Genomic DNA, 25,121 nt, shown 5'->3' on the forward strand with positions numbered 1-25,121 from the left:
AAATTAAAGCATCTGAACAGAACTGACATTCATTCACACATAAGCAAACACTGTATGAAGTGTGGACATGGAAATGAACTCAGGGAATGATAGACAAGGCTGTTCATCCATATTAGTAGTAAATCACCCAGCATTACATATTTTAGGACCCCATGTAAGAATGTACCTAATGGCTAGGCAGTGTTGGTGCACACCTTTAATCCCAGCACTTGGGAAACAGAGGCAGTTGGATCTCTGAGGTCAAGGTCAGCCCGGTCTACAGAGTGAGTTCCAGGACAGTCAGGGATACACAGAGAAACCTGTCTCAAAAAAAAAAAAAAAAAAAAGAAGAAAGAAAAAAAAAAAAAAACCACCAAAAAAAGAACACGCCGATGACTCCACAGTTGTCAAGTACAAGGAAGATTCCCAGCAGACCGGGCCAGAGCTGTCCTCTGCTTCTGTATACCACAACACTTAGCACACAGATCAGGACCCCAAAATAAGTATTTACTTAATGACTAATCTGAAAACAGGGCTTTTAAGGAAATGGCGGCAATTTTCACTAATTTATAGGAATTTTCCTTTCTGAATCTATTAGTCAGGACTCTGATTTTAATAAGCTCCAGGAGGCTATCAAATCCATCACTGACCTAGAGCTTTTGTTTTGTATGACTATCCTAAAATGAATGATGCATGGGTGGTTTGTTCTTTTTCTATTTAAATAAAAAGCAGACTATTTTCTATTATGATTTCACTCAAAAATCTGGGGATACTTTCTAGATAAATCTAAAACATAAGAAAGAATACACACCATATTTTTGACCAAGAATACACTGAGCTATTTTGTGAAAACATATGAACTGGCCTCAAGCACCTGTGATCTCTTTCTGTAGTCATTTGTTGGACATTACTAAATACTTGGAAAGCGTGTGAACAGCCAAACCAGAACATTCACAGTTCTCAGACTTCAGCACAAACATACATGAAACCTTTCCTCTATTTTCAATTTCTGGTATGTTTTTGTTGCTTCCTTTACAAGGAACAAATAGCTTGGTCATGACATTTTGACATTGAGCCCTGGTGTCTCCTTCCTTCCTTCCTTCCTTCCTTCCTTCCTTCCTTCCTTCCTTCCTTCCTTCCTTCCTTCCCTCCCTCCCTCCCTCCCTCCCTCCCTCCCTCCCTCCCTCCCTCCCTCCATGCCATGTGAAGGCCCTATAGGTTGGTGTTGCGTGTTTTCCTCAGTGGCTCTCCTTATTTTTTGTTTCTGAGCAGAGTCTCACTGTGTAGCCCTGGATATCCCTGGAACTCACTATGTAGATCAGGCAAACTCGCAGAGATCCACCTGCCTCTGCCTCTTAAATACTGACATCAAAGACATATGCCACCACACTAGGCTCCACCTTATTTTTTTAAAACAGGGTCTCTCACAGAACCTGAAATTTATTGATTTGGCTACCCGGGATGGCCAATGAGCTCCAAGGGTCTGTCTCCCTCTGTTCTACCACCCCTATCAGCTTAAAAAGAAAAGTGTATGTGGTGTGTGTGTGTGTGTGTATGTGCGCGCGCGCGCGCGCGCGCGCGCGCGTACAGATACCTTTGGAGGCAGAGGAGGGTATTAGATTCCCTACAGCTAGAGTTACAGATGGTTAGGAATCACTCAACATGGGTACCAGGCATTGGGCTCCAGTCCGATGGATAACAGCTAGTGTTCTTTTGCTGGATTGGTGTTTCCCTAGTCATTTATAAGTTGTGTGTGATAGCTTTCTAGCATATTCTATTACAGTTTTAAAGAACTCAGCAATTTCATCAGGATATAGGTACATGAAAAGCTACTTCTTCCTGCCTGTCACTATTACCTGTCCCCTTTAAGTCTTAAAACTCTTCTGCCCTGGCAGATTTCCTGTTCTGTGGCTGACTGGGGTACTCTCTAGCCTCTCCTCCATCATCCACATCTTCCTTTCTTTCTTCCCCCGCATCTCCTGAGATGCTCTTGTCTGCTCCTCAGATCACAATTTAGATGTGGAGAAACTGTCCATCTCTCTTCTGGACTTTCCATTTTAATGAACATCAATTTCAGACTTTCTTATCCTCCTTTCCATTTCTGAAGTCTGGGTGGGTTTTTGTTTGTTTTGAGTTTGGAATTAGCTCTTAAACTACAGACAGTGGTCTGCGTCTTAGTCCCTCTGTGTTTTCTGCTAGTTCCCTTCCACCTTTCATCCCTGCTGACCAATCCCTGCTGTCTACACATATAAGCCAGGGAGGTTCAGAGGAGCAGATGATTGCAGCTACCTGCCTGCCGCTATTATTCTAAGCAGGCAACATGGGGGCCTTTTCCCAAAAGGGGGACCTCGAGGGACATAGGTGAAGACTTAAGTATTTATTAGGCAGCTATATACACAGCTGGGAATGCCCTGCCTTACTGATGATGTATGGGAAGAGACTGAGCCCTCCAGCATTGTTTACTGCAGTGGAGAGTTGCCACGCCCAGCACATCTGTTTCAGAAGTTCCAGGACACCTTCTATTCCTGTTCTGTAGTGCAGGTCTAACACCTGGAGTCTCCTGAGGCTTCTCCCTTGCTGCAGTCTGGAGTCAGGCCTAGCTTCTGAGCACAAGTCACAGTAACAAATCCTCAGGCAGTTAGTTTTCAGGCCTTGGCTGCAAACTAGAGTCACCTGGGAGTTAAAAAACTTTTTGCCTCTGCCAGTCTCCTTGAGACTGTTATTCAATGGGCTGAGCCTAGGCTGAGTGACTACAGTAGAGGCTCACTGGTGCAGCTGTCCCATACTGGTTTATAGCAATCCTGATGATTGCCCCATAGCCTGTTTTGGCTCCCTTGCACCAGCTGACTGGGAGCTTGGAGTTCTGCCCGAGCTTGTTGAGAAGAACGGTATGGACCTCTGCAGAGGTCTTCTCAACACCTGCTTTGGGTTGGATTTACAGAATCCAGTTTCCATCAGTCTAAATCCATCTACTTTATATATTTCATTTTTTTTGTTGCTGTTTTGTTTATTTTTTGGTTTTTCAAGACAGGGTTTCACTGTGTAGCCCTGGCTGTCCTGGAACTCACTCTGTAGACCAGGCTGGTCTCGAACTTATAAGAGATCCGCATGCTTCTGCCTCCCGAGTCCTGGGATTAAAGGTGTGCACCATCACCTGGCACTTTCTATATTTCACATAAACTTGAATTTCTGATCTGCTCTCTTTTTCTTTTTTTAAAATTTTTTTGAGACAGGTTCTCACTATGTAGCTCTAGCTATCCAGGAACTCACTAGTGGACCAGGCTGGCCTCGAACCCACAAGATCCTCCCACCTGGGTTTCAAGGTATGTACCACCAGGAGCTTCTCTTTTTAAAGTAACTCCCTCACTCTCCACCTATCATTTCCTGGGTTAGGAGGGGAGAGGGGAAGGAGATTCCAGTCGGACTGCACCCTCGAAAGCCCTGTCCACCGTCGGCATCTGCACTCAAATGTAGCCGAAAGTACAGGGCAAAGAGCGCCCCACAGCCAGCACCTCCAGTCACTCTGTCACCAACACCCACAACCACAACTCCCAAAGAGGAGGAGTTTGCAGAGAGACGGGAGCTCCTCAGGGCTCCACTACAGCACAACAGGATCTTCTAAGGCCACATGCTTACAAGTGCAGCCACGCTGGCCATCAAGCTCAAGTGTGATGACTCAGTGTCTGTCATCGCAATCACCACACACAGAGCACTCAGAACGCAGCCACTTTTCCTTATGATGGAAAAGGACAACACCGAATAAAAATGACAAGACAGTAATTTTACTTGGCAAGAAAAGGCACAGGAGAACAGAACCTATAACTGATTCATAAAAATGAGAATTTTTCGCAAAGCTACACAAAGAAACCCTGTCTCCAAAAAAGAAAAAAGAAAAAAAAATGAGAATTTGGGTAAAAGTAAAAAGCAGATTTTGAGAAAAAATAAATTCTACAAACCTAAAATGCAGCACAAAAGATTACTATTTAATAGCCTTCCATTCAGTCCATCCACTCCTCAAAAAAAAAAAAAAAACAAAACTATCACTATTAAGAAGATACAAAATTAAAATTAAGACTGTACTAGAGACAAATTAACCAAGGATTAGGTATAGGAAATGGAAAGAGTCAAGGGTTCCTTTCCATAAATCCAGTTAAAGGAAGCAAAACCAGTTCTGTAAATACAGTGGAGAGGGTAAGAAAAGAACACAGGACGTACCCACCCCTTTGCACTGTCACAGCAACTCAAACAGGAAAAAAAAAAAAATCAGTCCCATTTTACACATGAGAAAACCAGACGCTCAAGGTTCTTAAAGGTGTCTGAGACATAAAATAGGCAGTAATTCCAAGACTCAAAAGTTCAATCAATGACCTCCAAAGTCCATGTGTACCCTATGTCTGACTACCCTACTGTATGCATGACCTCCAAAGCCCGTGTGTACCCTATGTCCGACAGCCCCACTGTATGCATGACCTCCAAAGCCCGTGTGTACCCTATGTCTGACTACCCTACTGTATGCATGACCTCCAAAGCCCGTGTGTACCCTATGTCTGACTACCCTACTGTATGCATGACCTCCAAAGCCCGTGTGTACCCTGTGTCTGACTACCCTACTGTATGCATGACCTCCAAAGCCCGTGTGTACCCTATGTCCAACAGCCCCACTGTATGCATGACCTCCAAAGCCCGTGTGTACCCTATGTCCGACAGCCCCACTGTATGCATGACCTCCAAAGCCCATGTGTACCCTGTGTCTGACTACCCTACTGTATGCATGACCTCCAAAGCCCGTGTGTACCCTATGTCCGACAGCCCCACTGTACCCAGAAACTCTTTGGCATTATCTTAATGTGTGACAGTTTAGGAGTAATTTGATGTATGTTCTAGGACTGCATGTAAACATATACTGTAAATCTACTGGAATAAAAAGTTCTAGACGAGCAAAGGAAGAACAAACTTGAGGTGCTGAATGAAACTGTATAACTGTATGTACTCATGGTCTTTAAGAATCTGTTATGTATATGGGTATTTTGCCTGCATGTATGTCTGTGTACCAAGTGTGTGCCTGTTGCCTTCAGAGGCCAGAACAGGGCTTGAGATCCCCTGGGACTGGAGTTACAGACAGTTGTGAGCCTCCATGTGCATGCTGGGAATCAAATCTGGGTCCTCTGGAAAAGCAGCCAGTGCTCTTAACTGCCGAGCCTTGTACTCACAGTTTTAATACATATGCAACTGATACAGAAATCCACACAGATGTTTATATTTTTGAAGTGCATTCCTAGCTCTGTCTGCATGAAGTCCCGTCCCCCCACCCCCACCCAAACACACCTGAGCACCTGACTCAGCTTCTAAATATTGATTTCCAAGGAAAGGAAACAGTGCTCCTTGGAAAGATGGTTTATTCCAGGACTGGACAGGGAGCCTTCAAGTGAGCCTAGGCCATGTCACAGTGTCACAAAGTGAGGAAGACAGAACAAAAAGTTGACAGTCTTCTTCACAAAGAGCAAAGTCAACAAATGCAGCAGTGGGGTGAGAAAAGCTCACTGGAAGGTATTTCCAATAGCCAAACCTGAGACAATTTGAACACCAAGTAAACGATCTCACCAGAGAACCAAAGAAACCAGCCAAATAAACACCGGGAGAAGAGACAGATCTTCCTTACAGTAAAATTCCAACTAATAAATGTGAAATGGAAACAAAATTATCATAGATCAAATACCATAGTAACAACTGTTGTATGCAAAACCCACTACTGGGTGTGAGTGTAGAGGGAGGATGTAACAGAAGACAACGCTTACAAAGGTTAACGAGACAGAAGAGAAGCATGGGAGACACTACCCTAGCCCAGGAATCACCATGACACCATGTGCCTCTTGATGATGATGATGATGATGGACTAAACAGGGCACAGCATCGCCCACACAGTATTCCCAAACCTCAGTCTCCTTACTGCAAACCTAACCTGGGAGGCAGTCTCCACATAAACTTCCTGGTTTTGACAAACACCCTATGGATGCGTAAGATCTTAATACCAGGAGAAAAACAGACCGCAACAGTTTGCAATTCTTTGCTTAAGTCCAAATTTTTTTTCCCAACAAAGTTAAAAATATGATTTCCACTGAATAATTACCCAAATCAAGGTTTAGTCTCACCTGCTTCAAGGCCACCTCTACAAGTGGCACAGGTTTGTAATGTTATAATTGGAGAAAGCGGTTCCTTTTAATTTGGTTGTCAAAAACCCCCAGTTAAAAATATATTATGAAGCTGGGTGTGGTGGCACACGCCTTTAATCCCAGCACCAGAGAGGCAGAGGTAGGCAGATCTCTTGAGTTTGAGGCCAACCTGGTCTACAAAGTGAGTTCCAGGACAGCCAGGGCTACATGGAGAAACTCTGTTTCGAAAAACCAAAAACCAAAAAAAAAAAAATAATAAACCTGAACTGTTAGACTTGTGTAGTGAAATATAGGTCTAAATAGTATGGACATGCTAAAAAGAAAACTCGATTATTCTAGTTGTTTTAGGTAAACTTTCTTCTGAATGGGCCTTTTATAAACATCCCTGTTTAGTGGCTCGGTTTCTTCTGGAAGCATGTCTTTCTCACAACTCCCTTCTGAAGACATCAGCTCAGTAAGCACACCTTCAAACACTTCCAGTGCAGAAGGCTCTTACGGACTGCCCAGTGTGTGTCAGACACACAGCAGATGCTGAAAAAAAAAAACCCAAAACTGATGAAGCCACATCCTGGTCCTCAGACAGGTGGGCAAATACTGCGGTAGGTAGGTAGGTAAGGTGGCAATCGATCAGTCCGCAGTGTGCCCAGGGAAGAACTCCGTTTCCCAGTCTTCAGATAAGACATGAAAATAGCTCCAGGTTGGCTTGGTAACTGGCACAACAGTACTTGATACCAGGCTACCCCATGCAGAACGGACACAGCTGTCCAAGCCACAGCTCCGCTCTGCAGCCCTGCAATCTCGGGCCAGTTATATGACATCACTGAACTAGTTTTCCTCACCTGGGGATAATAAATCTCACCTCCTACGGTTACTGTGAGAAAGACAGAAAGAAATGCCTCCCAGGGATCTAGGGACTGAGAATTCTTTGGTAGCTAGGACTACTGTACATGTATTTTTGAGTTTCTAGATGTTGCCAGATGCCTGGAACACACATTAAATTAGTATTTAGCAAAAGAAGTGTTTAGATGAATGTTGAATCTGAAACTGTTCTTGAAAGATATATTCAATGCATTTATTATTTTATTTTTAATTTTTTAATATTGTGTGTGAGTATGCACACCCCCCACCATGGAGACCAGAAGAGGGTGCTGGATTCTCTGGAACTGGAGCTAGTAGTCAATGTGGAGTCACTGGATGTAGGTCTGGGAACCAAACACAGGTCCTCTAAGAGAGCAGCAAGCTCTCCCCACTGCTGAGCCCTGTCTGCAGCCCACAGCGTGTTTATTTTGACAAGCAGATCTGACAGCTGCCTCCACACTTTGCTCACACCACGGAAGGACTGGCCCCCAGCGGCAGGACTTACCCTCCACCGTCGCCCCTTCGTTCGGGTTGGAGTAGCCCTCTCCTTTCCGCTTGATTCTACGGATGATGCCCGAGTCTTCAAATAAGTCCTCGCCTTTGAAATCAAGGAGTTCAATCTAGAACGGAAGGCCAGAGCCAGTTTAAGAGTTATTTTATGAGACTCTTAATTACACCTTTATCTCCCTGGCTAAGATAGAGGAGAGCAGAGAAAGAGAACACTGCACTTTGCAACACTTGGAAACAGCCCCGTGTAATGACAGCGTCTAGGACAGCATCCTGTGAGGCTGCCATGCCAAGACAGACAGACAGGAAATACTAGGACAACTGCCCTGTGGGCAAAAAGCCAGAGCTACAAGGTGCTGGCGCACAACAATTTTGTCTGACTCCAAGGCTACCAGTTTCCACCCCCGATTTATGAGGTTTCCATCTCAAATCTAAAACTTAAGAATCTGGCCTTCAACTGACTAAAGATGTACTTTTACCTTGTTATATAAAAATCAAGTTTTACCAGTTATGTGTAATTAATTCAACCCAGGCTAAACAATACACTACCACTTACTGCTCCTGATGGAGGTTAGAAGAGAGTTGTAAACCTTCGCAACTTCCCATTTTACCGCTCATCACCACCATTTCCGGTCTGTCAGTTTTCAGTATGTCTTACTTCCCTACTGAGCAGAACTTGTATTTCTAAATCTGTGTCTTCTGTTTGTTTGGATATGCCCATTTTGTGCCAGAGACACATTTCTAAGAAAGCACAGGCACATCCCCTGGGTGTGTGGGAAACAATTCAAGAAGCCAAGCTCCAAAATAAGTAAGCTGGAGCGGGTTCTCAGTGGCAAACAGCCGCTGTCCCACTGCTACAGCACACAGCACATGCTGGAAAGTCGACAACACACACACTTGCCTCAAAAAAGAGAGATGCGTTGGAGGGGATTTTCGGGAGGCTGCCAGCAGAGCCATAAGCATACTCTGGTTTGCATAGTATATGGCAGATCTCTCCTTTCTTCATGGTAGCCACTCCAATGTCCCAGGCCTTGATAACCTGGCCTAAGAGAAAGCAAGAAAACACGCTGTCAAACAAAAATTGAATCTGTCAAATCGTAAGAACTATACAATCTGGATGTTTCCTTTCTTGGCAGTCCCAGAAACTCAGCTTTGCGGCTCAACTGCAGGACTGCAGCAGGCTACCTGTGCACTGCGAGCATTTACAAGCTTTCGTTCTGGTGTTTTGTTTTGGTTTTGGTTTTTAGAGACAGGGTTTCTCTGTGTAGCCCTGGCTGTCCTAGAACTTACTCTGTAGGCCAGGTTGGCCTTGAACTCACAGAGATATGCCTTCCTCTGTCTCTGAGTGTTGGGATTAAAGGCATGCACCACCATATCTAGCTTGCTGGGGTTTTGTTGTTGTTGTTTGTTTTTTTGAGTCAGTCTCATAATGTAGCATAAGCTAGCCTAGACCTCTCAATTCTCCTGCTGGATTGCTTCTGCCTCTAGGATGCTGGGATGACAGGCATGTGCACCATGCTTGGGTAATACTCATAGCTCTTATCCCGTGCAGCATTAACTATGTCTCATTGTGGGGCTGGAGAGATGGCTCAGCAGTTAAGAGCACTGGCTGCTCTTGCAGAAGATACAGGTTCAATTCCCAGCACCGACATGGCAGCTTACAAATGTCTGTAACTCCAGTTCTAGGGCTTCTGACATCCTCATAAACGTACATTCTGGCAGAACATCAATGCACATAATAAACAAACAAACAAACAATGTTTCATTGTAAGTAGTCTTCAACTGTTTGGGAAACAACAGCGAATTTAAGCAACAACAAAACACATTTGAGGTAATTTCTTTTCTTTTCTTTTTTCTTTTTTTGGTTTTTCAAGACAGAGTCTCTCTGTGTAGTTTTGTTGCCTGTCCTGGATCTCGCTCTGTAGACCAGGCTGGTCTCGAACTCACAGAGATCTTCCTGGCTCTGCCTCCCGAGTGCTGGGATCAAAAGCGTGCACCATCACCACCCAGCCTCATTCTTCTTTTTAAATGTGCTACTTTACTTATTGTGTGTGTGTGCATATGAAAGCAAAAACTGGTGGGCAATGGTGCTCTTCCTTCACCATGTGGTCCTGGGGATCCAACTCCGATCATAGGCTCTGAAGCATATGCCATCTCACCATCCCTCCTCATTTATTTATTTATTTAGTTTTTTTTGAGACAGGGTTTCTCTGTGTAGCCTTGGTTGTACTGGAACTCACTCTGTAGACCAGGCTGGCCTTGAACTCAGAGATCTGCCTGCCTCTGCCTCCTGAGTGCTGCGATTAAAGGCATGCGCCACCACCCAGCTCCTACCTCATTCTTAATGGCTATATAGTACTACAATCTCCTATTGAGAAATGCATTTCCAACAATCTTGTAATGAGGATGTATGACTAGCTACTGTATGCAAGTATAACTAGAGTGTAAATTCCTAGGTGGTGTTCAATCTTAATAACAAATATTACCCAAGTGCCTTTACAAAATGACTGTATCAATGTATCTATCCACATACTCAGTTCTGAGAACGGCCTGCAATCACTGGGAGAGACTGAAAGCCTTGTACTAAAGTTGCTTTCTTGTCACTGACACTCTTCAAACACTGCAGGTATGTTCAACTGCTGACACCTTCAGAACAGCAAGAAAACAAGTAACCATAACCCTAATAATCCGAAGACAGACAGCTTACACCCTGAGCCACCACTCCTGATCCCAGGAAGCAAACCAACTACTATCTGGAATCGACAGAACTGTTGATCTAAAACACCTGTGTACTGGTGGGTGCACTATTATGCACCTGCTCAAGATATCTGGTCAATGAATAAACAGCAAGGGGCCTGCTAGGGACTACCAATATAAAGTACACTCTTCCCTTCTCCCTTCCAGGAAATCTGCAATGCAGTCCTTTTTGCTACAGGAAGACACTTGAATTGTTACTGCTGTCATTACTGAGACAGGTTCTCATGGATCCAAGGCTGACCTCCAGCTCCTTAGTTCCGAGGATAACTCTCAGCCCCTCATTGTCCTGGCCCTCCTCCTCTCCAGAGCTGGAATTACAGGTATGCACCACCACACCACCTCCCCTGATCTGCTTTCTGAAAATCAATACCAAGAAAACATTGAAACACAGAGAACACAATTTTAAAACCGCTGAAATCCTTGCAACCAAGGGAATTGTCAATTTCCTTTAAATTATATATATATATATATATATATATATAATTTTTGCTTGTTTGTGAATTAAATTTTTACATGCCTATTCTTTTTTTAAGTTTTTTTTCCATTTTACATATCAATCACAGTTCCCCCTCCCTCCCCTTCTTCTGCACCCCTCCCCCAATCCCACCCTGCATCCACTCCTCAAGAGAGGGTAAGGCCTCCCTTGGGGAGTCCAGAAAGTCTGGCATACTAAGTTGAGGCAGGACTACCCCCACACACACTGGTCAAGGCTGAGCAAGGTATCTCACCCTAGGGAATGTGTTCCAAAAAGCCATTTCATGCATCTGGGATAAGTCCTGGTCCCACTGCCAGGGTCTCCCCAAAGAGATCTAGCCACATAACTGTCATCCATGTTCAGAAGGCCTAGTTTGGGGTCCCATGCATGTTCCCCAGCTGACAGGCCAGAGCCCATGAGCTCCTACCAGCTTGGGTCAGCTGTCTCTGTGGTTTCCCCACCATGATCTTGACCCAACTTGCTCCTGTGATCCCTCCTCCCTCTCTTCAACTGTAGTCTAGGAGCTCAGCCCAGAGCTTGGGTGTGGATCACTGCATCTGCTTCCATCAGTTACTGGATGTAGGTTCTATGATGACAATTAGGGTAGTCACTAATCTGATTACAGGGGAAGGTAAGTTCAGATACTCTCTCCATTATTGCTAGGAGTCTTAGCTGGTGTCATCCTTGGGGATTCCTGGGGATTTCCCTAGCACCAGGTTTCTCCCTAACCCCCTAATGGTTCCCTCTACCAAGATATCTCTTTCATTACATGCCTAGTCTTAAAACTGGGATGGTTCGTTTTTGGCTCTGTGGCCTTCTCAACATAGTTCCCATTAGAAAAGCACTTTTCTCGATAACGTCTGGACGCACGACCTTCAGTAACTACAGTATTCCATTTTTCTTCCCTCTATGTTGCTGTTATCTTCTACTACCATCGAATTCCAGTGAACAACCTTGACTCTAACTCTACATGGCTTTCATGTACAGTGGAAGCCTGTAATTGATATGAATGGTTTTGTATGTTAATGAACTGTTAAGTGAAGTATCATGCAAACAACATATACATACCTCATTTTATAAAGCATGAACAACCTATTAATTCATAGTGTGTCAGTGGCCAAGGCTTTGTCTGTGAGCATGCCATTCTAGGTTACAGTAAAGTTCCCTTACTGTGGAACAAGAGCTGAACAATACAGGCGACCAGTATGTAGGCTCCTCTGGTGAAGTGTTACTTCTGAAGGTTACTCACTTGAACTGTTTTACCCACCACTAATTCAAAGATGTTTTTAGCATTTCTCATAACAAATCTTTCTAGAGTGTCCTACAAGTTTCTTTTCCCTTTTACACATCAATTTTATGTATCTAATGAAACAATATACTTGGAAAAAGTACACATAGGTAGTTAGGTTTAAGATGATTCTTAACAAGAGATATTAAGCCGGGCGGTGGTGGCGCACGCCTTTAATCCCAGCACTCGGGAGGCAGAGCCGGGCGGATCTCTGTGAGTTCGAGGCCAGCCTGGGCTACAGAGTGAGTTCCAGGAAAGGCGCAAAGCTACACAGAGAAACCCTGTCTCGAAAAACCAAAAAAAAAAAAAAAACCAAAAAAAAAAAAAAAAACAAGAGATATTAAAAATGTAGTCCTTGGCACCTGCCAATGCTGAGACACATGCAGTTAGGCCTCCGTGTTGTCAGAGGTTGGCCTGGGGCTCACATCAAGGCCATGTCGTTCTCCCACTGGATGTAAATAAGCTTATAAAACACCAACATCAGACGAGGTCACTATATAACCACCATAAACCCAGACCAAACAAGAACACTTAAAAATTTCATTAAGCTTGGATAAAAAATAAGGTCACTGTGCATCCTACAAAATACCAAACAGCCCCCTCTCCTGGCTGACATGGGCGACCGTGGCATCTTATCGTGGGTCATTCTAGTCTTATTTTGCTCCAGGCAGAAATCTTCATTTTCACACAGGACCACCCCACATCCTAACTGTCCAATTCAGAGGAAATTCCTGCTTGTTCAGAACTCCCCCAAATCACACACTAGCCCCAATCCTATCAACACTCTTTCTGATATACATCCTCAGATACTCCATGGTGCTCACTATGTACATTCTCTCTGGAAAGGATTGAACACAATGTTCAACTGCACGGTGCTCCTGGTAGTCTGTGGCTGGAGAGGACCAATGTCCAGGTTACTCGTGGGCACAGAGTGTGGACCAGTTCTGTCTACTCAGCGGGGTCCAGTTCTACCATTCAGGGTATCTGCAAACAACTACAGCAAAAGCAAGTCTGCAGCTAGTTAAATACTGCCGACCACATTCCTTTGGGGACAGACAGATGAACACTTCAAAGATTCTTCATAGTCTAGAATATAGTCTAGAAAATGTATTCTTATATTTGATCTGGACCTCAATTTTACTACCTCAAATACAATGTATCAATTCTAGGAGCTCTATTCCATTTGCAACAAAATATCAAATAATATATATTTCTACCTCTCATACCTACACAGACAAAGGCAACTTGAGTTTAAAGGCAGGGGCTGAGAAATAGCTCAGGCATCAAGTATGAGGCTCTGAGTTACAGCCCCAGCTCCATGTGAAAGCCAGGCCTAGTGACACTGCTATTAACTCCAGCACTGGGTACTGAGACAGGAGGATCCAGAGTCTCACAAGATGTCCAGTGCAGCTGAATGGGTGAGCCCTAGGTCCAAATGACCTATTTCAAAAGTGATATGGACCACTACCAAGGCTGATGTCTGATCTCTACACACATGCACACAAACATGAACATAACACACATCTGCAAAATACACACATGTAAATAAGTAAGTAAAATGTACACCAAAGCCCAGGATAAGAGCAATGGACTTTCTTCTGTAGTGCTATATATATTTTTTTCTGGTTAAAAAACCCCACATGAGAGCTAGAGAAACGGCTCAGCGGTTAAGAGCACTGGCTGCTCTTCCAGAGGACCCGGGTTCAATTCCCAGCACCCACATGGCAGCTCAACTGTCTGCAACTCCAATTCTATGGAATCTGACACTCTCACACCAGTGCACATAAAATAAAGTTAAATTATATATATATATATATATATATATATATATATATATATATATATAAAACCCACACAAGCCAAGTGGTGCCTTGTTCCAGCACTCGGGAGGCAGAGGCAGTCAGATCTCTGAGTTTGAGGCCAGCCTGGTCTACAAAGTGAGTTCTAGGAAACAAAATAAAGCCCCACATGATACTTTAACAAACGCATTATAGTTTAATCATCCAGCACTTCCCTTTATAACACAGACTGCTTCATTAGTAACTCACTGCTTTAGTGACCCACACTGCATAGCTTCTTTTGCTGACATGCTGAACTGTGGTAAACGGCGTGACCACACCTGCAATGCTGTGCAGCTCAGCTCCAGAATGTTCTTATTCTGCCATCTGAGACTCTGTACCTGATTACACACCCCACTGCCTCCTCCGATCAGCCACCGGCAACCGCTCTTTCTGTATTTTGTAATGTGCAACTCTATAAACATTTAATACAAGTGGAGTTACTAAGCATTCATTTTTGTGATTGGATTATTCATTTAGCATAACGTCTTTTGGGTTTGATCACTGGTGTAGTATGTGCCAGACTTTCCTTTTCCTTTAAGACCGAGTCATAACCCACTGTCAGGCTACACCACAATGTCTGTCCGTCTGTCACCTGCTGACACTGTCAGGCTACACCACAATGTCCGTCCATCACCTGATGACTCTGTCAGGCTACACCACAATGTCCGTCCGTCACCTGATGACTCTGTCAGGCTACACCACAATGTCCGTCCGTCACCTGCTGATGGACACTTCAGATGCTCACACCTTTTGATCAAGGCGACTCATGTGCTATAAACGTGTGTAAATATGAGGCCCTTCACAGAGTTCTTTTGAATATCTATCTAGAAGTAGACTGCTGAACCAAGACAGGTGAGTCTTTTGTTTAATCTGGTTTTTTTTTTAACGTTTTTTTAATGATTTATTTACTTTTATTTTATGTGCACTGTTATTGTGCCTACATTTATGTCTGTGTGAGGTGTCAGATACCCTGGGACTGGAGTTACAGACAGTTGTAAGCTGCCATGTAGGTGCTGGGAATTGAACCCAGGTCCTCTGGAAGAGCAGTCAGCCCCTAATTATTGCTCCTCCTCCTCCTTCTTCTTTTGTTTTGTTTGTTTGATTTTGGAGACAGGGTTTCGATGTAACCCTGGCTGTCCTGGAACTCACTATGTAGACCAGGCTGGCCTTGAACTTGGAGACCTACTACCTTTGCTTCCTGAGTGCTGGAGTATGTCTTTTATAAAGGTGGCATCAGCCTACCTTCCAAGAGGGCAGAAAGGTTCCTATGTCTCCATATCCTCGTCAATACTTCTTTCTCTCCCTCTCTTAAACAGCATCCATCCTGGTGTGTAAGGTATTTCACTATCCTGTGCTTGGCTTGCACTCTTAGTGACAAATGATGCCGAGCACCTTTCCCTTTTAACTGGTCACTGTCCGTCCCTTTCCTGAAACTAGACTGGCCTCAAACTCCTAGGCTTGAGCAATCCTCCTTTCTCAGCCTCCAGAGTGGCTGGATGGCAGGCATGTGTGACCTTGCCCCAGCTTCCTCCATTTTTAAGACTATTTGTCATACTGAACATGTTCACTGTTCACTGTGGAGACCAGAACCTTCTTAGATGTGCTTTAGAGGAGCTTCTCTCCATTCTGTAGATCCTTTCTTCAGCTACTGTATCCCATTATGAAGAGAAAATGTTTTTAAACTTTTGTGTTTATGCTTTTGGTGTTATTTTCCCAAAATTACTGCCAAATCTAATGGCATGAAACTTTTCTTGTGTTTTCTTCTGGCAGTATCAGTTTTTGCTTGGAGGCTTTGGTCTTTATTCCACATTGAGTTACTAATTACATACGATGCATGGTAAGGGTCCAATTCATTCTTTCTTAGAAGCATAGTCAAAATCTAATAGCATGAAAGTGGTATAGTATCTCCGAGGGAAAGAAAACTACTTTAGCTCATAAGCTTTCCTTACACAACCAGCACACCCCTGTGAAAGGAAACACATGAGATACTTCAGAGGAGTGAGAGCACCAGCAGAAACTAAAGGAGCACATGGCCAAACCACAAATAGCTCTTGACACTGGCTACACACTCAGTCCTTCCTAGGAAGTGTATTTCACTGGTATAAAATGTCTTTCAGGATTAGCATCATGAGATAAAACATAATACTTCTTTTAAAGTACACATGAACTTGACAGTAACATCAAGCAAGAGCATGAAGTTTGCTTCTTACAAACCCTACAAACTACAACACATCACTCCCAGGAAAAGCAGCTGGTGTGGATCAGGCACACGGTACATGCTAAGGGCTTTTCTTAAACATGGACTAGGCTGTTTCACACCTAAGGTCTGATGAAACTTCAGAAACACTACCCGGGGTTTGAGGCATGGCTGAGTCATTGTGCAGAAGTGAACAAACACCACACATAACCTCTTTGTACTTCTGTCTCCTCATACATAAACAAAAACACTTTCATGCTATTGGATTCTAAATATACTCATATTTTAAATGCAAGGATATATTTAAAAGTTGTATACTTAGTGATTTTTAACAAGGGAGAAAAGAGACACTATTTCAAAAAAGAAGTCTTTTAAAAAATAACAATGTTTGGAAAACTGGACATTCAATTTTTCTAACCCCCAAAATGTGACACGGATAGACAAGAAACTTTAAGAAAGTATTTGCTTTGTTTTACTTAGTATTTTATAATCAAGAAAGAATGCTTCTGAGAGAGAATGAATTTGGACGCCACCACCCCAAACAAAAGTAAGGATAAACCCATGAGGGAAGCTATCTCCCCCTCTCACACTGTAACATACTCCACAGTGGTAACCACTAGTGCACAGACTGATTCAGTTCTCTTTCTCAACTCCACGGGACAAAGAGGCTGGCTAAGCATTGCTTAGAAGGTTTATGTGCCTGTGCAGTAAGGAGAGTTATGACATAGGCCATTACAATAGTTTTTATTGTAACTGCAGTAAAAACTTTAAAGCCAGTCAATAATCTTCTGATGTAATAACAATAATAAACACCCAAGTGTGCGCTATGTTAGGCAGATCTACGCAATGGTGTGCATTACTTTTATCTCAACATTATACAGTAGTCTATAGTAATAGCACAGAGTTATTTTCAGTGAAGATGATAAAAGAGTCTAAAAGACAGCACAGAAAAGGCAATGGACACACAAACAGTGTAGAAATAAATGCAGCACTCTGTTGTACATGCATTTTTTTAATCAAGTTTTATAGTCAGGTTCATAATAGTTCTATTTAAAATACTAATGTCCAGTTGGGTGTGGGGGCACACGCCTTTAATCCCAGCAAAAGCAGGTGGATCTCTGTGAGTTCAAGGCCAGCCTGTTCTACATAGTGAGTTCCAGGATAGCCAGGGTTATATACAGAAGATTATGTCTCAAAATAAAACACTAAAGTCAAACTAGAATCCCAAAATTAGCATGGAACTTCTTTTTTTTTTTTCCTTAAATAGTGATTGATGAGGGAGAGCCGACCCATTGTGGGTGGTGCTATTCCTGGGCTGGTGGTCCTGGGTTCTATAAGAAAGCAGGCTGAACGTGCCATGAGGAGCAAGCCAGTAAGCAGCACCCCTTCATGGCTCTGCATCAGCTCCTGCCTCCAGGTTCCTGTCCTGCTGAGTTCCTGTTCTGACTTCCTTCAGTGGTGGACTACGATGTGGAAATGTAAGCCAAACCCTTTCCTCCCAACTTGCTTTTGGTCATGGTGTTCATCACAACAACAGAAACCCTAACTAGGACACCTCCCAGCTGCTGGGATGAGTGCCACTATGCCTGGCTGGTGTTCTTGGTTCTATGGTCAACTGAACATCACACTGTGTTTCTGACTCTCCTGCCTCCAGTTGCCCAAGTGCTGGGATCACAGGTCTGTACCACTATACCAAAGGATCAAACTCAGGCTCTGTAGATGCTAGGGGAGTACTCTAACAACTGAACTACACCCCAATCCTAAGCTGTCATTTCTAATGATATAAAAGTGGAATGTGTTTCACTTAACATAAGCCAAGATGAATTCATTTGTTTACTCCTGACTGAAGAGGTAGGAGAAGTGCAAACCCGGAGAGCTAGGAACTGGCAGGAAAGCAGTGTCACAGATTCTCAGGTGACTGTGTTAAAAGTGGACGAGAGGTTCAAAAGGTCAGCTGCAATGTGGAATCTCAAAGCTCACCAAAGGTCTCTTCATACTGTGTTGTGCCAAAACCTCTGGTCCAGCTTGCACTTTGAATGGACTGCTTGTCCACACTTGACCTTATATATCTGAGTTAGGAAGATATTCTAATGGTGACAAACTTCACTGTCCAGCAGAAAAATCACACTCATTAATACCCACTGCTCTCACAGAAAAGCCTTGTGTTTCAGGAAGCTGTAAGTGCACAGCAGACAGAAACTTTGAAACACTTACCTGAAAATGCAATGGCACAAACATTGTTAGCTGTGTTCCTTAAAGTGGCAGGTTTACTTCATTCCCTTTCAGGACATACCTAAGTCTGAATAATCAGAGTTTGCCCTTTCAAGTAAAAATGGTGTTTCATGAAAAACACTAAGCTACTTCAGGTCCCAACTACAAATGTAGCAGGCCCCCTGAATATGAGCGTCCACAGAAGGGCTCTGTTCATGACTGTTCTTCCACACAGCAGCAACACTATGTGAATCTCAAGACCAGGGTTAGTAAGTGTAATTCTGTGCTGACTTGTCAAGCCTTGGGGTAAACACAGACACCCCCTTTGTGTAAAGGGTAAGGGAGAGGCAGTGTTAACAGTGACTGCTGGCAGAGGCGGCTGCCCTGCCCTGACCCACACTAAGGGACCAGCAGTTTGTGTCTCTGCAGGTGTCAGTCTGTGATGCAAATGTCAGTTAGTCATAAGGGCATCCTCTTCACACTGTCAGGAAATGAACGATATCATGGATCCCTAAGAATCGCCGAGACTCCTAGGGATCTGTGAGCCACACTTGCCAGGGATAGGTTCCACTGTTTCTATAGAATACAAGTAGAAACAAATCTAAGCAACATTGCAAAAATTACCTCTTACCTTTGCCAAGGTTAAAAACAAACGGCTCGTTTCTATCATAAGTGGAATCAAACTTCTTTCCATTGGACAATTTTCCTTTGTAGTGGACATAAACTTTGTCACCAATCATTGGGGCTTCCTCACTAGTTCCCACTCTTTTGACAATCTAGAAAAGACAAATACAAGGGGAAAATATGTAGGAGCTTCCTACTTACAAAAGAATTAAAAGGCCACACAGGCTACTCCACATCACACAGACAGATCTGCAAATTCACCCTGGTTCCTCAAGGCTTCCTTCCTTGTTCTCTCAGAAAACCGTCTTTTCCTGCATTTAATATTACTACTCACTGCAACATTCTCTCAAAATAATTAGGCAGAAGCAGAGGTAGAAGGATCACCGCAGGAGACAGCCTGGTCTATACAGATGTACTGTGAAACCCTACCTGAGACAAAACAAAGCAGAATTAACCTCAGCTGGTGGTTTAATGCTGCACACTCTGATACTAAAATTTCCCCAAACACAGGCTGATGAGCAGGATGGAAGTCCACAAACTGAACTGGGCCAAAAAGATTGCAGGACTTCTTAAACAGCCACTTAGATACCCACAGCAAAGCTTCAAAGATATGGCTTATTTACTTCCCTCCTTTGCTAAAAATAGGCTGTGACTCTCCTTGGCTATTCACTCTGATGTAACAGGTTACACTTCCATTATTTGAATAATCTGTAAAATCTAGACTTGGATGATACCAAGTAACTTGTTTTCTAGTGAAGAAAAAGGGGAGGGGGAACAACTCCAAATGAAAAATATTTAGCCATCGTAATATTCAGAATATTTTTTTATTCTTGGCAAAGCAAACTGCTAATGCAGTTGGTCAATTCTTGGAAGAGAAAATTCAATCCAGGAGTGTGGTGGTACAATTTAGCCTGTCAATCATCTGTACCAAAGGGGCCATTTTCAGTGGTACATAAGATAGCAGTTAACATCTGGTAATATCCTCTTTGGGAAGTTTGATTTTCACATATATAATTACTTGCTTTTAAATTATTGGAGATGTGTCTCTGCAGCCCCACCTCACACAAACACCACACAAACACCGTGAACTTAGATTCCCCAACTTTCTCTCCCTCTCCCTCTCTCTCTTTTTTGGAGACAGGTGTTTTCTGTGTAGCCCTGGATGTCCTCAAACTCACAGAACTTTCGTGTCTCTGCCTCCTGAGTGCTGGAATTAAATGTGTGCACCACTATCACACAGCCTCTTCCAGGCCTTAAAAGAAAAATTCAAAAGCACTTTAAAAAAACCTGTATGAAATCCGAGAGGCTCTGGTCCCTAACTTGCATGTGACACTAGGCTGGTGGCAGTCATCGGTGGGGATCTGCACTTTAGGACGACTAAGAACACCCAGCTACGTGGGATGGGACTGTGGGAGTCACATGGCCGTCTGCAATGGCATCACTCTGGAGCGGGGGTGGGATATGCATGTGTGCTCCTGTGTGTGTGTCTGTCTCCCCAGCAAGATGAAACTTGTGTGTAAGTCTTAAGTTGCCTTAAAGACAAAAATCTAGTCTTAATTAATTTGAAAAAAATGCAAACCCAAACTTTTATTTTTCTTGATTAGTATTATTATAAATTTTACAGACAGGAAACAACCCAGGGAGGTTAACAAATGCTCCAGGTCACAGCTGCCAGACCCACTGAATCTTCACCAAAAGCCCTGTGGTGACTTGGAGGATCTAGACAGTAACAGATGCTACAACCTAAAGAACTTCAAACCACAAACATTTATAATAAGCCTAAACTCACTGTTTTTAGATTTACTCCCTAGAACAAAGGAGACTATAGTTTACTGTCTGTTTATTTAGAGGGCTCTGAGCAGGCTAGGCAGCAATGGACACTCCCAGTGGAGGGATGCTGTGGTCTGAATAAAGCATGAATATGATCTGTCCTCTCTAAAGCTTATGCTGAAATCTGATTGCCACTGGGCCAGCATTGGGACACGACGCCTTCAAGAGGGAAGTAGGCAGTTAGGTGGAATCAATGCCTTGCTTGTGTGAGCTCCTGGTGGAGGGACTGGGTTCATCATAAAGTTGTAAAAATCTTGCCCACTCCTTGTTTTTGCCTCCCAGACTGCCTGACCGCCCTTCTGCTTTCTACAGTGAACTGAGCCCTTGCTAGAAGCGAGGAGATGCAGGCGTGCCATGTTCTTGGACTTCTCAGGCTCTAGACCTGTGAGCCAAAACAAACATCTCTTTTACGAACCACCCAGGACTCTGTTACAGAATACACAGGGTCTGAGGGACCTTGGAGGCCAGGTCTCTGAATTTGGCACACTGAAGAGAAGGTGGGAGATGCTGCAGACAGCCTGAAAACACTCCAGTGTCTTGAGAAGTTTCCTGGAGCTCTGGATGAGCAATCAGAGTTCCAAGGCTGAGAAGCCCAGGAAGAAGACATCATGGACTGACAGCACAGAGTGAGACAACAGGAATCTAGGGACATTCAGGAGACCAGCACAGAAGAGAGGCTTCCACATTAGCAAGGAGAGACAGAACCAACCCAGCAGTGCCGACACAAGAGCTGCTGAATTTCTACCTGGCAGGAACACTGAGAATATGCAAAATAAGCTCATCAGAGGAAAATTAACTACATAAAACATGTGTGACAACAGTGTGGGACAAGTAACTAGTTAATGTGTTCAAGTCATTTAACCTCTTAGTTTCGGCCAATTCACCTATAAAATGGGAGAATTTGGCATACCCTGGTGGCACAGTCCTACAGTCACAACTACTTAGGATACTAAGGCAGGAGGATGGCAGGTTCAAGACCTGCCTGGGTTACAGTGTGAATTCAAGGCCAGCCTGGGCAACTTAGTGAGACTTTGTCTCAAAAATACAGAGCTGGTGATGCTCTTGTCTAGAATGGATGAGGCCCTAAGTACCATCCCCAGTACTACCATTATTAAAAGGGTACTGTCTCCATAACACTGTTGCTGAGCTGCAAATGAAAACATGTGAGGAGTTTGAGAAGATAGCTCATGGGGTAAAGTGCATGCTGAGCAAGCAGGAGAACCCAGGTTCAGATTGCCAGGACCTATGTAAAAACCTGATCGTGAGAGTGTGTCTGCAACCCCAGTGCTGGGGGGACAGAGATGAGTGGATCCCAGGGGCTGGCTAGCTACACAGCCTTACCAAAACAGTAGCCTCCAGGTTTGATGAAAGACCCTGTCTTGCAGAAAAATAAGGTAGAGAAGTGATTGAGGAAGATATGCTGACAGAGGGCAAGTCCACACGCATATGTGTGCACACATGCATGCAACACACACACAAAATGAAAAAGTATTTATTGTGCTTTAAATAAATCGGAAAGATGACCCAAATACATATTGTCTGTGCTCCTACATCATGACACACAGAAACAGTACTTGTATATAAAAACTAAGTCCTCTGCTTTCCCTCTACAAAGTCCTTAGTACAGTCACTGTGTAGCTTCAGTACACTCAAAGAGTACATTAAGACAGTAATTCACATGTACATGCTGAAGTAAGGATGCAGTCTTTTGGAATCCAGCATAACTTGTGCTGTTCTCCAGGGCCTAAGATGTGAGTGACCAGGGGCGAGTCACTTTACCCAACCCAGCCTCAGCTGCATGTACAATCTGAGATGAACAGCCCCCATTATGAAGACAGATGAGAATTGAGCTGTAGTGTTTGCTACTTAGCATTAGTTTAAAAACACCAGTCACCCTACCCCTCCACAAAAAAAGGCTGGATAAACTCTCCATCTTCCTTCCACACAGCAGATTTCCCTATGTTATACACCTCTGTGGCCTCACCTTTAGTACTCCTCTATCTTTTTTGGTAGTAATATCTTCTCCCTGTTCAATCACGGCGGCTGCTGGGTTTTCTCCATTGTCACTGGTGCCTTCATCAGTAGTCATTGTCTTTTATAAGTAGAAAACCTGCCAACAGAAAGGTATTTTCTTCAGTGAAAATATAATTTCTTAATGCACCTGAAAACCCTGAGAACTGAGCTTACATAAGACTAATAGAGTTAAAACATCAGAAGTAATAACAAAAATATTTGCCTCGCGCATGTATTGATGTCATCAGACAGGTAAATAAAACATCACCCAGTTCTTCAGTTTCCCGTCTAGCCCCGGCCCTAGATTAGAGGGCAGTACAAGTCGGGGCTGCTGGTAATTATATTCCCTAACACGGCTGCACAGGGAGAAGCTGCCCTCTCACAACGCCACAGCACCCTTCTTCTACAGCAGCCATAGTCTTCTGAGAGAACTAAGAGCTTCTCAGGCGCTCTGCTAAAGACAGGAAGTTATCAGTCAGGCATCAATGAGGTAACAGCTAAGAAACGGCAGAGACCCATAGCTCAAAAACGATCCACAGCTCAAAAACGCAAGCACATGTCGTCACCTCTGGACCTTCTGGAAGACGACACTTTCCACTGCTCACTTCAAACAACTACAGAATGAGGTCTGAGGGGCTGGGTGTGGTGCTCATGCCGATGATCTCAGAACTCAGAGGTAGAGGCAGGAGAGTTGCAAAGTCAAGGCCAATCCGGATTACATGAGTTCCAGGTTAGCCTGGGGCAGGAGATACCATCTCAAGAAAAAAGAAAAAGAAAACCAAAACAAAATCATTCCCCCCACACACAAAAGGAGAGAACAAAGTTCACTTTCCCACAGCACTCAATGTCTCTCTCACAGCATGATGCTGACCAGATCTAGCCTCTGCTACTTCTCTGCACACACCACACAGGTCAAACTAACCAAGTCCTTTCCCACACCCACGTTTTGATAGCCTTCTCCCCCCACATGCCCGCTCCACTATGTGCATACGAGTCATTCTGTCCATTTTTTTCTCCTTCCTTGGCTCTTAGTTGAATGTTGACATTTATGAGGCATTCCTGGTAGATTTGAAGGGTTTTTGAGAACACAGGTTATGTTCATGTTTAGTCTTTAGCAGGTACTAGAGAACAAGATAGGGTTTCTCTGCGTTAACAGCCCTGGCTGTTCTAGAACTTGCTTTGTAGACAGACCAGACAGGCCTCTGAACTCACGGAGATCTGCCTGCCTCTGCCTCCGAGTGCTGAGGCTAAAGGTGTGTGCCACCACACCCGGCTACATGAGTAGCTCTTATTGCTAATGTCACCTGACACTTCTTCATGCAAGGCCAAAAAATATTATCAGTAATTAATAGGCTAAGCAAAACACACTTGTCTACTGCTATGATTAATTTTATACTGTTCTGTGACTGAGCAGGGAAAATGAAGAATTAGCCATTATTTCCTGAAACAGGTTCTTATGTAGCCCATACTGGCCTCAAATAGACATTCTCTTGCCTCAGCCTCCTGGGTACTGAGGTTAAAGATACTACAAAACCCAGCTGAGAACTGACCGCTTCTAAAGCTATTCCACATTAGGTTAAGAACAGACTCCTGGGTACTCTGTTTACAGTCAAAACCAAACAAAACCACTTCTATACTGTGAAAAACCATTCTACTGCTAGAACTAATGACTAGACAACAGAAATGTAGTGTTTCAACTCATTTCCAAAAGAGCTAAGATGTCTTCAGTGTGAGAAACTTGCTGTGCTGAAAGATCTTCAAAGACAACACCAAAATCCAAGGGCCAAGCCCCCATTCTTGATTTTCTAGCACAGTTTATACCAGAATGAAAGGTCCAAATGTTTGTCTCAGGGTAGTGAAAGACCAGAACAAACTGTTCTCAAACAAAGAACGAAAGTTAAGTACCCAGTCTACATGATGCTGGACTAAATAATAAGGAAAACCAGACAAGCTTCTGGAAGCCCGATGCTTGTGACATATTTTCTGACACTTGGGAACTTGTGTGAAGCACCCAAAAGCAGAAAGAGATGGCCTTTTAAGTATCTGGAGGGAGCAGGTCATGGACAGTATCCATGGGAAGTATGTTTCTTAGGTTCTCACAGATACACGGACCTCTATCAACAGAACACACGACCAAAGCACTAGAGATGAAAAACTCTAGGGGAAAGTTCTTGAGGAAATGGTCTCCAGAACCACCCCAGATTGCCTACCAGGAAAGGAGAAAGGACCTTCCCAACAAAGCTTTTACCAGGTAATGTGTGTCACAACCCAAAACTGAGTAGTGTAGAGAAAAACTAACCAGCAGTCATGGTTTCTGAATGCACAATGGCCCCCAATTTGTTCAACGATCAATCCATAAGGACCTCAAGGT

General features: G+C 43.7%; 1 protein-coding gene across 3 annotated transcripts in view; it reads right to left on the reverse strand.

Moving 5' to 3' along the window:
• The window catches only part of Fkbp5 (FKBP prolyl isomerase 5), an 84,569-nt gene that overhangs the window by 25,210 nt on the left and 34,238 nt on the right, over nt 1-25,121 (reverse strand). For all 3 annotated transcript variants that reach the window (XM_052744411.1, XM_052744412.1, XM_052744413.1), the window contains exons 2-5: nt 22,722-22,847; nt 18,915-19,059; nt 8,416-8,558; nt 7,513-7,627 (exon numbers count right to left, since the gene is read on the reverse strand). In XM_052744411.1, coding sequence (XP_052600371.1) covers nt 7,513-7,627; nt 8,416-8,558; nt 18,915-19,059; nt 22,722-22,826 — 508 coding nt within the window. In that variant the 5' untranslated portion in view covers nt 22,827-22,847. The remainder of the gene's footprint in view (nt 1-7,512; nt 7,628-8,415; nt 8,559-18,914; nt 19,060-22,721; nt 22,848-25,121) is intronic.

Source organism: Peromyscus californicus, unplaced genomic scaffold (genome assembly GCF_007827085.1).
Source record: "Peromyscus californicus insignis strain IS unplaced genomic scaffold, ASM782708v3 Scaffold_19__1_contigs__length_69161282, whole genome shotgun sequence".
Taxonomy (NCBI): domain Eukaryota; kingdom Metazoa; phylum Chordata; class Mammalia; order Rodentia; family Cricetidae; genus Peromyscus; species Peromyscus californicus.